This window comes from Anomaloglossus baeobatrachus, chromosome 5 (assembly GCF_048569485.1).
Source record: "Anomaloglossus baeobatrachus isolate aAnoBae1 chromosome 5, aAnoBae1.hap1, whole genome shotgun sequence".
NCBI lineage: Eukaryota > Metazoa > Chordata > Amphibia > Anura > Aromobatidae > Anomaloglossus > Anomaloglossus baeobatrachus.
Window position 1 is genome coordinate 351,650,823 of NC_134357.1, and position 15,037 is coordinate 351,665,859.

General features: G+C 49.5%; 1 protein-coding gene across 3 annotated transcripts in view; it reads right to left on the minus strand.

Annotated features, from left to right (window-relative positions):
• The window catches only part of CHD6 (chromodomain helicase DNA binding protein 6), a 338,823-nt gene that overhangs the window by 237,739 nt on the left and 86,047 nt on the right, over positions 1 to 15,037 (minus strand). For all 3 annotated transcript variants that reach the window (XM_075349913.1, XM_075349914.1, XM_075349912.1), the window contains exon 4: positions 3,413 to 3,560. In XM_075349913.1, the coding sequence (XP_075206028.1) occupies positions 3,413 to 3,560 (148 nt within the window). The remainder of the gene's footprint in view (positions 1 to 3,412; positions 3,561 to 15,037) is intronic.

Genomic DNA, 15,037 nt, shown 5'->3' on the forward strand with positions numbered 1-15,037 from the left:
GGGGCAGGTGGGGCAGTCGCAGAGTTCATCTTACCCCCTCTCCAGGTGCTGCTGGTGGCTGCTCTCCTGGCTTCAGGAGCCCGATTGTTGGTGTAGTCATCTGCCAGGGCAGCTGTAGCCGTGGATCCCTTTGGCTTCTGGTCTCGGATGAACTGGCGGAGATCCTCAGGGCAGTTCCACAAGAGTTGCTCCGTGATGAACAAGTCCAGGATCTCCGGTCCGGTGGAAAGCTGCAGGCCTTGGGTCCAGTGGTCGGCAGCTCGGGCAAGTGCCCGCCGGTGGTCAGCCCAGGAGTCCTTTGGTCCCTTCTGCAGCGTCCGGAACTTCTTGCGGTAGGACTCCGGGGTGAGGTTGTACTGTTGGATCAGGGCCCGCTTGATGGTGTCGTAGCCCTGATCCGCCTCAGCAGGCAAGTCCCCAAAGATATCCAGGGCCTTACCCCTTAAACGGGGGGTCAGGTATTTGGCCCACTGGTCCTTGTTCAGATGATGCTGCAAGCAAGTCCGTTCAAAAGCAGTCAAGAAAGAGTCCAAGTCTCCATCCTTCTCCAGCACTGGGAAGTCCTCAACACGGACCTTTGGAAGTTTGGTGTCTGGAAGGTCACGGGTGGCTGATGAGGGCCGGAGCTGAGCTAGCTGCAGCTGGTAGTTACGCTCTGCCTGGCGCTCTTCACGCGCTGCTTGCCGCTCACGCTCGGCCATGAGTTCCTTGTAGCCCTCCCGGTCTCCAGCCTGGCGTAGGGCCATAGCCATTTGAAGAAGGCTATCCGAGCCTCCCAGGCTCGGTGGAATGGCACGTGGTGATCTGCGGCCCGCTGCGGAGCCTGGTGATTCACTGTCCATTGCAGAGCGGAGGGCTGGCATCTGGCTCGTTGAGGACCCTTGGGCGAGCTGCTCCTCATCTTGTCCAGCAGTGCCCGGTTGTGCAATGTCCTCTGCAGAGCTGTTTTCTGGCGTCGAGCTCCTGGAGGACTCGTGGACAACCTCCTCATCGTCTCTGGCCTTAGCATCGGCCATTCCTTTGGCTTTGCTCCTGGTGCTCTCAGCCATTCTTGCAGACTTTTGGTCACTGACACAGAACTGACACCTGATGCCTCCACACACCTTACAGTATCTGCACTCTGACACTCTAGTGTTGAGCTAGTCTGAAGACCCCAGCAGCCACAGCTGCTGCAGGCAGTCTTTAGTGTCTGGGAGTATGGGTCTCACACTCACACACACTATTATCTCGATCCCACCGCTATGCCACCAATATGTCACAAACCACCGGGGGGGTCACTCAGAAATCCCCCGCGCTGGCTACCAGTACGTCACAATCGGGGGGTAACAAGTGGGGGTCACCCCTACTTTATACCTCCCGACCGACAGACAGAGCACGTGACGCGCTCTCTAGCGCCCCTCTTATAGTCAGGCCAATTATGGAATTGCCCGACAATAAGCAAGGAGGCCGCTATACTACTTATGCCGATTATTGAAGGGCCCCCGGCGAGAGAAGGGTATATATTCCCCCGACCTCCGCGGGCGGAATATATAAACTCTCCCCGAATCTCACTGGCCTCCCCACAATAATCCTTGGCACAACTCGCTGCCACCAACCGATTTACGGTAACTATTAGCCGAACACACGGACGTGGGATTCAAGATCGAGATAACAGAACAGCCCAAGATTAATTATATAATTTAATCGCCTAAAGCACACTAGAAACTACAATATATACAATAGGGAATCTACAGAATATACAGTTATGTCAGAGTACAGTTACAGATAAAGCATGGTTTACAACAGGTATGCAATTCAATCAGTTACCTTGTGCGTCTGGCCACAGGGGGGCGCTGTAGACCAGGTTTCCAGGAACTCTCTCACAGGTCTGTCCCAACCAGGCCCCCGAGCAGAAGAACCCTGGAAAATGGCCGAAGTAGGGTTATCAACCTGGGCAGATCCAGGTCCCCTCCTACCTTAGTGACCTCACAGGGAAGCACTGCCACTCCCCCTGCATGGATCAGAATTATCCAGCAAAGGGGATATTGGCCATAACTTTGCCTGGGAGCGTCGTAGGCAGACGCCAATGCTCTCATTGTGACAGTTATGAATTTAGCTACAGAACGAGGGGACTCATGACCTGTCTACGAGTTCCCATATGGCTGATATCACGCCTGGGGTATTTCCCAAGCTCCCCCTTCCATAAAAAAGGTGTGCCAGCATCGTCCGCCTGCGCAAACACCATTTTTATGGTTGCCATATTTATCGGAGATATGGCTTGCGAGATATGAACCATTTTTTACTGGAGTCGTTCTGTCTGGCTACTTCCAAGCCTTGCTAATGAGATACAACTCTTGTTACAGGGTGACGGCAGGGAGTCATCCTGGGTCCATTGTCCTCACATCATCTCATCTCCATATCAGAGGAGATGGCTGTTGGAGGTGTAAGTGGGATGTGACACCTTCACAGATGCTGGACATTTGAGCACAAGAAGGGAGGGGGGCACTGCCAGGGAGTGATGAGAGCAATTATGACTTCTAGTCATAATTCCTCTTCATATCCCAGGATTTACCTCACACGCGCGCTTAGGGAAGGAAGACAAGAAAAAAAAAAAAAAAAATGGCGATCGCCATTATAGAAACAGCAGTGATCTGAAGGCGCTGTTCACGCACACTATACACTGAAATGTGATAATAGTTTGATTCACAGAGTGACTTACACTATTACAGCAGAAACCAAGCTAAGATTTAGCTGTTTTTTGGCTGCTAGAACCGTTCTCGAACATTTCTAGAACTATCGAGCTTTTGCAAAAAGCTCGAGTTCTAGTTCGATCTAGAACATGCCCCAAAATCACTCGAGCCTAGAACTGGAGAACCACGAACCGCGCTCAACTCTACTTAAAACATTCTCTCTCTCTCATTATTCTGGCATTTGGCAAATATAAACAATTTTTGTTCCTAATTGACTGAAAACGAGAAAGGTTTATTCTGATTTCATATCAGATAGGGAGAAAAACATGCAGATGTGTCTTTTTAGATAGTGGATGTAAACTTCTGGTTTCAACTGTATATAATAAATTGGGTATAGTGGTTCAATGCAGTATGTGATTAATATTTTTCATAACAATTTGGGAAAGCAATGTCCTATAAATTCTGTTCTATTGCTGATCAAAGAATCTAGGCTTTTAGTTGAGATGAATCTGTGCTGCACTTCAGATATATGATATAAGTAGTGATGTTACCATTTTACTACAGTAAATTTATCACAAACATGAGTCATGTATGAGGGAGTCGGAGTAGAGGTCGGAGTTGAAGTCAGCCCTGGCAGAAAGAAAAAAAAAAAACGCTGCAAAAACCCAACATGTGAACATAGCCTTATCTGACCATCACTCAGAGTACATTTATACTAGGAGAGATCACCAATATCCCCGTACCTGACTGTCTAGAGACTCTGTAGACTCTTCTGTGCTCTGAGATCCCGAGTTTAGCATAGAGAACTCTCCCTCCAGGCTGTCTTCACATAATTCTGCTTTCCTCTTCCCTTTCTTCTTTTTCTCCACTGGAGTTGGTCCCTGTTCTTTGCTGTACGGAAGTAAACAAGACTTATTCATTACAGCCATATAGGCAATGCATACTGTACAGTCCCAGGCCCAACATTATACGACTGTCATAGGACGTCTGTCAGCTCTGCTAATTAGCGCTATGGAATGATTCACATACAAAAGAATACCCGCATTTCACCATAAAGAGCTGAAGGTATAACTCACATTAAACAGCACAAGTAATATCATTTTCTTGCAAAGTAGCTATTAGACAAGACACTGTGAAAAAAAATGTTATCCATTTTCAACTGCTCTGTTCTGTGACAAGCTTCCTAGTAGCTCTCCACAGTCAGACATGGTTTTGTACATGCAAGTCATGTAATTTCCTGCCTTACGGTTAAGTTTCATGACAATCTATCACACACAAAGTCAAGACATATGGTTAGTGTCTAGACACAGATCCTCCCTGTGCAATCTCACTTCAGATTTCCTCTTGGTGTATAAATAAATTCCATTGAAGTTAATGCACGAAAGAAAATATTCCTTAAAGGGTTAAATTTCACTTATATCCCTATCTATTTCATGCTGTTATCTAAGCTACTTTCTTTTATACTTGTATATTTACACTACTATTCTATTTTATTTCCTGTCAGATCACGATACATTTGAGAATGCCAGTGCATGCTGGGTCATCAAGTGGAAGAGTCTGTGGTAGAGACCCCTACCTGAAAGGACATATCATGACAACTGTTTCAGGGTCTGGTTTTTGCCTCCTGTGTCTGTCATCCCCTGCTGTGTCTCTCCCTTCCCTGCGCCCGCTGTGTCTCTCCCATCCCTGCGCCCGCTATGTCTGTCATCTCCTGCTGAGACTGTCCCTTCCCTGCTCCTGCTGTGATTGTCCCTTCCCTGCTCCGGCTGTGACTGTCCCTTCCCTGCTCCAGCTGTGACTGTCCCTTCCCTGCTCCAGCTGTGACTGTCCCTTCCCTGCTCCTGGCTATGCCTGTCCCTTCCCTGCTCCTGCTGTGCCTGTCCCTTCCCTGCTCCGGCTGTGCCCGTCCCTTCCCTGCTCCGGCTGTGACTGTCCCTTCCCTGCTCCGGCTGTGCCCGTCCCTTCCCTGCTCCTGCTGTGCCCGTCCCTTCCCTGCTCCTGCTGTGCCCGTCCCTTCCCTGCTCCTGCTGTGCCCGTCCCTTCCCTGCTCCTGCTGTGCCCGTCCCTTCCCTGCTCCTGCTGCGCCTGTCCCTTCCCTGCTCCTGCTGCGCCTGTCCCTTCCCTGCTCCTGGCTGTGCCTGTCCCTTCCCTGCTCCTGGCTGTGCCTGTCCCTTCCCTGCTCCTGGCTGTGCCTGTCCCTTCCCTGCTCCTGCTGTGCCTGTCCCTTCCCTGCTCCTGCTGTGCCTGTCCCTTCCCTGCTCCTGCTGTGCCTGTCCCTTCCCTGCTCCTGCTGTGCCTGTCCCTTCCCTGCTCCTGCTGTGCCTGTCCCTTCCCTGCTCCTGCTGTGCCTGTCCCTTCCCTGCTCCTACTGTGCCTGTCCCTTCCCTGCTCCTGCTGTGCCTGTCCCTTCCCTGCTCCTGCTGTGCCTGTCCCTTCCTGACCTGTGCGATCTATATAGTGCACAGCCAATTTCTGTTATGGCTCAGAACAGTAATCACAGAGTGGTGTCTATACCCAGCATGCAGGAAACTAGTGACATAACTAGCAGGAGCGGCACTAGTTTCCTGCATGCCAGGTATAGACAGACATTGCTTTGTCATTACAAACAGCAGCAAGGGACAGACACAGCAAAAGCAGGGAAAGACAGACCTGGCAGGCAGGGACCGACGCGGCAGGCAAGGAGCGACGCGGCAGGAAGGGAGCGAGGCAGCAGGAAGGGAGCGACAAAGACACAGAAGGCACAAACCAGCCCTTGAAGCTTCGTTTCAGGGAGGCGACAGGGGCTGCAGTCACTGCCACATACCGTATTTTTCGGATCATAAGACGCACTTTTTTCCCCCAAATGTTGGGGGAAAGTGGGGGGTGCGTCTAATGGTCTGAATATAGGGCTGCGGCCGAGAATGAGGGTGCTGCGGTGGAGCGGGCCATCGGCGGCACGAGCAGGCTGTGGCAGCGCCTGCCGTGACCACGTGGGCCCGTTCATTACAGATGCACGCCCATCCTCCCGCCCATCATCTCTCAGTGCTGAAGCCGGCGCTGACAGGTGGGCGGGATGATGGGCGGGGGGTGCGCGCATATTAAACAGCCGGCCGTGATCACCCCTGGCAACTACAGCCTGGAGTGATCATGTGCGGCTGTATTCACTGCCCTCCGTACATCATCATCATCAGCGCGGGGTGCAGTCAATCAGTACGGCATACTCACCCCTCCCCTGCAACTTCGCGATGTCCTCCCATCTGCTGGTCAGCTGATCTGTGTAGAGAGCGGTGAGCACAGCGATGACGTCATCGCTGTGCGCGCTGCTAGTCACGCAGGTCAGCTGATCGGCAGACGGGAGGACATCGCGATGCTGCAGGGAAGTGACCGGTGACGGCACCACACTCCAGCGACGCTGCTGCCGCCACAGACAGAGGGAGAAGCAATGCTGCATTGAGCGAGGAAAGGTGAGTATAAACGTTTTGTTTTTTTTGTGTGATACAGAATACATGCCATATACCAGGATGGGGTTATTTATCAGGATGGGGGTATATAGCAGGATGGGGCCATATAGCAGGATGGATGGATGGGGGTATATAGCAGGATGGATGGCGGTATATAGCAGGATGGGAATATATAGCAGGATGGCAGTATATATCAGGATGGGGCATATAGCAGGATGGCAGTATATAGCAGGATAAGGGCATATACCAGGATGGGGTACATATACAAGGCAGGAGGATCATTACTAGGATGGAGCACCTTAGCAAAGGAATTTGAGGACATTACCCCATAACAGTGTGTCATGACCACATTTTTTGCTTAAAATTTTATTTTCCAATTTTCCTACTCTAAAACCAGGGTGCGTCTTATGGTCCGGGGCGTCTTATAATCCGAAAAATACGGTACTCTGTCCCCTAATGACACTTTGAGTATTCCAGCATGCACTGGGATTCTCAAACGATTCGTCAACCCACAAGGAATAAAAAAAAAAAATACAATTGAAGTTAGATAATGTACTTAGAGAACGTGAGGGATTTTTTTCATACAGGTATATTAAAAAGTTGCTTAGATTATAGCATCAAATAGATAGGGATTTAAATTAAAATTTACTTTTGCTTTCGGACCAACCCTTTAAATTTGCTTACATATCACATGTGGCTAATAGCCTCTACTCAGGGGCCTGGCTGAACTCTAAGAATACATTAACATCCAAGTATGAGGTTCTACACTTATCAGCCATAATTTAAAATATGGCACAATGAAACATGGCAAAATCATGACACTTCTCAAGAATCTGTAGCAAGAGAACATTTGGGTCATGAAATTCATGTGGAAAAAGTGACCAACCATAAGGGCCTGACTGACTGTGACAAGCGCCAAACTATTATAGCAAGACAAATGTCAGAGCATCTCGAAAATAGCAGGTCTTCCAAGGTGTTCCCAGTATGCAGTGGTTGTGAACTACGAGACGTGGTCTAAGAAAAGACAATTAGAAAACCAATGACAGGGTATTTCTGCCTAAGGCTGAATGATATAGATGAGCGTACCCATGGATGCTCGGTTCGGCGGGTTCAGCTGGACTTTAGATAAAATTCGGTTTGGGATCTGGACTTGACCTGAACCCCAATGGAAGTCCCTAATTGGGCAGTTCGGGTTTCCACCCACAGTTTCGGGGGTTGGGAGTCGTAGTCTGATCAGACTGTTGTTACCCCCTGGGAGAGACCTTTAAACACAGCAAGCGGCTCGCCTGGACTGAGCACCGAGCATACCAGTGCACAGCCATGTTTGCTAGAGTGGTCAACATAGGGAAAGCACCCAAACTCTGAACCCGAACAATGTTTATTTTTTGTAAAGTCTGTCTTTGGTACAGCGAACTTTCGGTTCGCTCATCTACTGACTGATACACATGGTCAACACTGGCTAACCGCTCCAGACTGATGCTACTGAACAACTGTAACACAAATTACTGAAAAAGTGAATACTGGCAATGATAGACAGGTGTCAAGCCACAAAGTGGCTGATTCATCACAGCTTTTATGCCAGAAAAAGCTTTGAATAGCAGCAACATTTTTGTGTAATGTGAAGTTGTGCAAAAATCTTGCAACTTTTACACCAGTTTGGAGCACCTTTGCCAAAATGGTTGGAGTCTATAAGGGATGAGACATGGCCACGCCCATCAAATTCAGCAAAAATACAGGCGTTTTTCACATTATAAATGTTACTCTAGTCAGTGACTCGAGAAGCATTTCTGTAAAGGTGCACACCACTGAAAAGATGCACCAAAGTAGTGGCTGTATATTAATGACTTTGGCGTATCATACTCCAGTGAGCCCTTCACTAAGGACTATTTTAAAAAAAAAAAAAAAAAGACCTCCTAGTGCTTTCCAGTTTGCTGTGTATAGGCTGAACTCTCAGAGATTAGTCAGAGTGTTGGCAATGACATCTCACCACCATCGATGGCAGAGGAACATCACAACTGTACCATGGAGCAATGAAAGAAGGAACCCTGGTCTAGCTGATTCCAACAAAAATAGAAAAAATGAAGTGGCACTCACCATCCATAAAAGACCATAATTTATTGGCAAATGTTAAAAAACATGCGTAGGGCAGCAGGACAACGGCAGTTTCCCGTATAGTCAAGCTTCAATGTGTCCCACCCATTTGAAACCGTCAACATCGTTACACATCCTGCTGTCTCCCACATTTAATTTAAGCATTTGCCAATAAATTATGGTCTTTTATGGTTGGTGAGTGCCACTTAATTTATTCTATTTTTGTTGGACTCTTCCACGACTTTTTGAAGTGTAGTGTAGTTCCCCACGGGGCAGGTGGTTAACCTACTCGTTGCCGGGCCGTTGAGAGTCGGGTCAGGCGATTAACGGGTGGCCTTGCGCGGTTCCGCTGCCCCGAGGCGTACAGCAAATGGTGGGGAAAGTGGGGTGTTTGGGAAAGTTTGTCGTGACATCACCTGTGGTATGCGGCCAGAGAGTAGCCGCCGTTGCAGGATTCCTCGCCGGGGCAGGTGTTATGGCAGCCGGGATGGTGTCGCTCCCCACAGGCAGAGCGGGCCCCAGGTGGATGAAGAGGGGAGGTATTGGCGGAGACGCCGGTAAGGACAGGCCAGCACAGTCTCTGCGGGTTCAAGGTGTCGTTTACTCACAGCTTCAGTCGCCAGCCCTGTAGTACTGGCCACTGCGGTAATGGGCTCCAGTCAATCCCAGGAAAGTAAGGAGACCACCACCGGTGTTTGAAGAGAGAAAGAGGAGAGAATGTCCTATTACTAGGATGTCCCTCTTAGCTATTAGGTACCCTGGCTGAGCTCCTGCTTCAAGCTCCTGCCCCAATAAAGTCCAAGTTTTCCAGAAATGTCTTGTCAGAACTATGGTCCCAATGGATCCGAGTTCTGTGAGTGTGTTGCGCCTACTTCTACCCCCAGTACAACCCGCCCCACCAGGTGGCTGGCTTCAGTGACCAGGGAAGTCCCATGCATCATGATGGCCACCCCCCTGCCTACCCTGAGCCATCCCACCCTGTGAGAAGGCTCCTAAGCTGTATGTAGAGTGTGAATGTGGAACACAGGCGATTAACCCCCCCCCCCCCTTACCTGAGATGAATACCGCACCTTAATTGAGGTGCAGTAATCTGTGGCGACCAGAGCCTCAGGGGCACCACACCAGCACCTTAACTCCATTATGTCAAGGGAGAGTCCTACACTTGTTTTCAGAATTGTGTGTGAGTAGTGCCAAAGAATCCTTCTACGTATTTGTTTCTATGGTCTAATTGATTACTTATTCTTGTACTTCATGGAGACAACACGTGGTTCACTTATGTGAGGAATAAAAGACCACAGGGTGTTCTATGTAAAGACAATAAGGTAGAAGCCGCGTGATGACCTGCACTATATTCTGCTGATAAACCTTGGCTACTGGATTTCATCTGGATGTTACTTTAACATGTACCAGTTAAAACGGCTGCAGATCAAGTATTCCCCTTTAGGTCAATAGTGTTACCTAATAGCAGTGACCTCTTTTTCAGAGTAATGTCCCTGCCATACAAAGAATTATTCAGGAAATGTTTAAAAAAACATTACTAAAAGGTAAAAGTGAAAATTTAAAAATTCTCTAGATCTCACTCCAATCTGTGAGATGTGCTGGAAAAACAAAATCTAAGCCAAGGAAGCGCTACCCCACAACTTACAGGACTGAGAAAGTCTGGGTGCTAGGTACCATCGGTCACCTGCAGAGGTCTTCTTGAACCCATCTCTATGTGACAAAGCTGTGTTAGTGGCTTAAAGGGAACCTGTCAGCAGATTTGTTCCCTATAACCTGCGATCACCACCACTGAGCTCTTATATACAGTATTCTGTAATGCTGTGTATAAGTGCCCAGGTTGCTCTATATAACGTAAAAAACACTTTTATAATACTCACCTAGGGGTCAGTCTGGTCCGATGGAGGTCACTGCTCTCCGGTCCGGTGCCTCCCCTCTTCGGTCCAGCACGTCCTCTCTGCTGTGACCTCTGTTCTCCTTTTATCCAGCCCAGTGTGGATGAATCGTCTACGTCATCCACACAGGCACATTGCGGTCTGGCGCTGGTGCACTTTGATCTGCTCTGCTGAGGGCAGATCAAAGTACTGTAACGCGCAGGCATGAGGAAAGGTTAAAGACCGCCAGCGCATGCGCACTACAATACTTTGACCTGACCTGAGTAAGGCAGACCAAAGTGCGCATGAGCAGGACTTCAATGTTGGCCAGTGTGTATGACGTAGGACACGTCAAGCACACGGGCCTAAGGAGGACGGGGACCGCCGCAGAGAGGAGGCGCTGGACCAGAGAGCAGCGACACCCTTCGGACCGATCCGCCTCATAGGTGAATATTATAAAAGTGGTTTTTTATGTTCTACAGAGCGGCCTGGGCTCTTATATACAGTATTCTGGAATGCTGTATATAAGAGCCCACTGGTGGTGGCTGCAGTTTATAGTGGCCAAATCTGGTGACAGGTTCCCTTTATGGTTGACCTAAACAATATTACAACATAACTCAAAAAATGTAAAAGTATTAATGTCTTAATTTGTGTTAAAAAAAAAAAAAAAAAAAGATTAACATTTATTTTAAAAGGCATCAAATGTGAAAAAAGGACATTTTTGTGTACTCACCGTAAAATGTCTTTCTTGGAGCCTTTCATTGGGGGACACAGACAGTGGGTTATATGTTGTCTCCAGGGGAGGCTTGACACTAGGTTTAAAAAAAGAGTTAGCTCCTCCTCCCACAGCATATAACCCCAGCTAGGCGGGAACTAGCTCAGTTTGGTGTAAAAAAGCAGTAGGAAAAGGAAAACCAAAACCACAAGGGCGGGAGCTGTGTCCCCCAATGAAAGGCTCCAAGAAAGACATTTTACGATGAGTACACAAAAATGTCCTTTCCTTTCTCGCCTTTTCATTGGGGGACACAGACAGTGGGACGTCCCAAAGCAGTCCCTGGGTGGGAACTGAACTATTAACAGTGTAGAACATCAGACTAAGAGCTGACTAACAACTGCAACTGCAACTGCAACTGCAGTGAACACATATCAAACACTGTCAAAGAACCGAGCAGTGGCCACTTATAAATGGGCCACTGCCGCCTGAAGGACTTGTCTTCCAAGAGCAGCATCCGCGGATGCATGCGTATGCACTCTGTAGAATTTTGTGAAAGTGTGCACACTGGACCAGGTAGCGGCCTTGCAAAGTTGGGCCGCCGAAGCCTGATGGCGGATAGCCCAGGAGGCACCCACTGCTCATGTAGAGTGGGCCCGCACAGATTGAGGGGGAACGGCACCTTGTGCTTTGTATGCCTCACAAATGGCAGTCCTGATCCATCGAGAATTCGTGGATTTAGACGCCGGGTTGCCCTTTTGTGTCCTACTGGGAGGACGAAGAGGGCATCGGACTTGTGCAACGGTGCTGTTCTGGAGATGTAGATCCGCAGAGCCCTGACAAGATCGAGAGAGTGAAAGGCTTTCTCAAAAGGAGTGGACCGGGGCCGGGCAGAATGACGGCAACACAATGTCCTCGTTCAGGTGGAAAAAGGATACGACCTTCGGAAGGAAGGCGGGGGAAGGCCAAAGGACCACCTTATCATGATGGAATATCAGGTAAGGTGAGCGACAGGAAAGAGCTGCCAGTTCGGACACTCGCCTGATAGAGGTAATAGCGACTAAAAAGGAAACTTTCCAAGATAGCCGTTGAAGAGAGATTTCTCTCAAGGGTTCGAAAGGAGGAAGCTGAAGAGCTCCGAGAACCAAATTCAGATCCCAGGGATCTAAGGGGGGACCAAATGCGCCACCCCTTGAAGAAAGGTACGGAACTGAGGGCGAGAAGCCAGCTGCATCTAGAAAAAAATTGACAAGGCAGAAACTTGTCCTTTAAGGGTACTGAGAGCAAGACCCGAGTCCAGACCGTCTTGCAGAAAAGCAAGAACATTAGGGATTGAAAAGGTCAGGGGCGACCGATTATGACGGTCACACCAGGACAGATAGGTCTTCCAGGTCCTGTGGTAAATGCTGGCGGAGGAAGGCTTCAGAGCATTAAGCATGGTATGAACTACCCTGGAAGAAAGACCCGATTTGGCTAGAATCAGGGATTCAAGCACCACGTTGTCAAATGCAGCTGAGCTGTATTCTGGTGGAATATTGGCCACGAGGATCACCGGGATTCCCTCCGCTTTGATTTTCTAGATTACTCTCGGAATGAGAGGAAACGGAGGGAAGATGTAGGGCAGGCGAAACTGCAACCATGGAAAGACTAGGGCGTCGGAGCCGAGCGCTAGCGGGTCTCTCGACCGAGATATGAAGGGACATATTTTGGCATTCATTCGAGACGCCATGAGGTCCACATCCGGGAGTCCCCAACGAAGAGTGATCTGATGGAACACTTCGTCGTGGAGGGACCATTCCCCTGCCGCTAGACCTTGCCTGCTGAGAAAGTCTGCAGCCCAGTTGTCTACCCCTTGGATATGGACAGCTGAAATAATGGGGATGTGCTTCTCTGCCCAAAGAAGAATCTTGGATACTTCCTTCATCGCTGCCTTGCTGCGAGTTCCTCCCTGACGGTTGATGTAAGTCACGGCCGTGGCATTGTCTGACTGGATCCGAACAGGGAGGTCCAATAGTAAGGGTTGAAAATTCTGAAGGGCCAAAAATATGGCTCTGATCTCCAGAACATTGATGTGCAGGGAGCGCTCGGAAGGAGACCAACGTCCCTGAACAGTGTGGTGGAGAAACATCGCCCCCCAGCCTATCAGGCTGGCATCCGTCGTGACTACCTGTCAGTGGACCGGGCGGAAGGATTTCCCTTGAGATTGGTGGACTCAAGCCTTATCCCTGACGAGGCAGCTGAGCGCAAACCGAGATAGGCGGACTGACCGGTCCAGGGAAGCTGGATTCTTGTCCCAGGAGGATAGAAGATCCAGTTATAGAGGGCGCAGATGGAATTGGGCAAAGGACACGGCTTCTATGACCGCCACCATCTTGCCTAACACTCTCATTCCATTCCGAAGGGATGTGTGACGGCGAGAGCGGATGGATTGGGCGGCCCGGATCAGGGAAGACCTCTTGTCCTCTGGAAGAAAAACCCGGGACTGAGCCGTGTTTATCAGCATACCTAAAAAGGTGATGCGCTGATGAGGAATAAGGGATGACTTGTTGAAGTTGATCAGCCACCCTAGCCTTGACAGCGTGTCTAGGCAAATCTGCACGCTTTCTGAGCAAACGTGAAGAGACCTCCCTTTGACAAGAAGGTCGTCCAAATAGGGAACGACCAGGATGCCTCTGGGGTGTACAATGGACATGACTGCCGCCATGACCTTTGTGAAGACCCGAGACACAGTGGCCAGCCCAAAGGGGAGGGCCCTGAATTGGAAATGACGGTGTCCTACGGCAAAGCGAAGGAACCGTTGATGAGAGACACATATGGGAATGTGTAAATAAGCATCTTGAACGTCTATGGACGGTAGGAATTCTCCAGGTTCCATGGCGGCTAGTACCGCTCTCAATGATTCCATTCGGAAAGTTCGAATACGTACGAATTTGTTCAGCCGTTTGAGGTCAAAGATAGGGCGGACAGAGCCATCTTTTTTGGGAACGACAAAAAGGTTTGAATAGAAACCTTTGCCGCGCTGTTCCAGGGGCACTGGAATGATAACGTTTGCCTTCTGTAAAGAGGCTATGGCCTGAAATAAGGCCTGGCTTTGAGTTTTGGTCTTTGGAAGACGAGAACGCAGAAACCTGTTGGCCAGCAGGGAATGGAAATCGATCTTGTAACCTGAGGTGACGATTTCTCGAACCCAAGCATCGTGAGTGTGGTCTAGCCAGATATCCTGAAAAAGCAGAAGCCGCCCTCCAACAGAAGTCGGATCTGAGGGATACCTGGCGTCATGCTGAGGGGGCCTGTACAGAGCGAGGTCCTTTGGGTTTAGGTTGCTTGGAGTGGGAACGCCAAGAAGAGCCCCTTGAGGGACCGGATCCTCGATCTGAGCGTTGGGACGGTCCTTGGGCTGATGGTTTTTGAGGGGCAGGCCGAAAGGACTGCCTGCGCCAAGAAGATTTTTTGAAATTTCTGGCTACAGGCCGCTTCTGTGGTAGAATGGTACTTTTACCACCCGTCGCCTCAGATATGAGTTTGTCCAGGGATTCACCAAACAGACGAAGACCCTGGAAGGGAAGTGTGGACAGGGACTTCTTGGAGGCACTGTCCGCATTCCATATTTTTAGCCACAGAACCCTGCGGGCGAAGACAGCATTGGCTGCCGTTAGGGCTGACCAGCTAGCTGCATCTAGGGAGCCGTGAAGAAAATAATTAGAGGCTAGAGAGAACAAATCAAGAATCTCAAGAGCCTCTGGAGGAATATTGCAAGGGCGAAGCAACTTGCGCAGGTTCCTACTCCACACGCTCATAGCTCTTGCCACCCATGTCATGGCAAACAGGGGGCGCAGAGAGGAGCCCGAAGCCTGGAAAATAGATTTGACCGCAGCCTCAACTACGCGGTTGGATGAGTCCTTGAGAGACGCGTTGTCTGAAACAGACATAACCGTGTGTTTAGCCAGTCTGGATCCTGGCGGATCCACAACAGGGGGTACCGACCATGTCTTAACCATTTCCGGAAGAAAGGGATAAGCGAATGAAGAGGAGGATTTTTTATTAAACCTCCTATCAGGGTGATCCCACCGTTTAGATATGATTTGATGAAAAATCGGATCCTGGGCAAAGGACTTAGGAGGCTTCTTGGCTCGTTTGATTGCCGACTGAGAAGTCGGGTCGGAGGGCTGATCAGAAATCGACAGAGTGATTGACAGCCGCTATTAAAGTGTCTTCCATATGCCTAGACTCAGAAGGTACATCTGAATCAGAGTC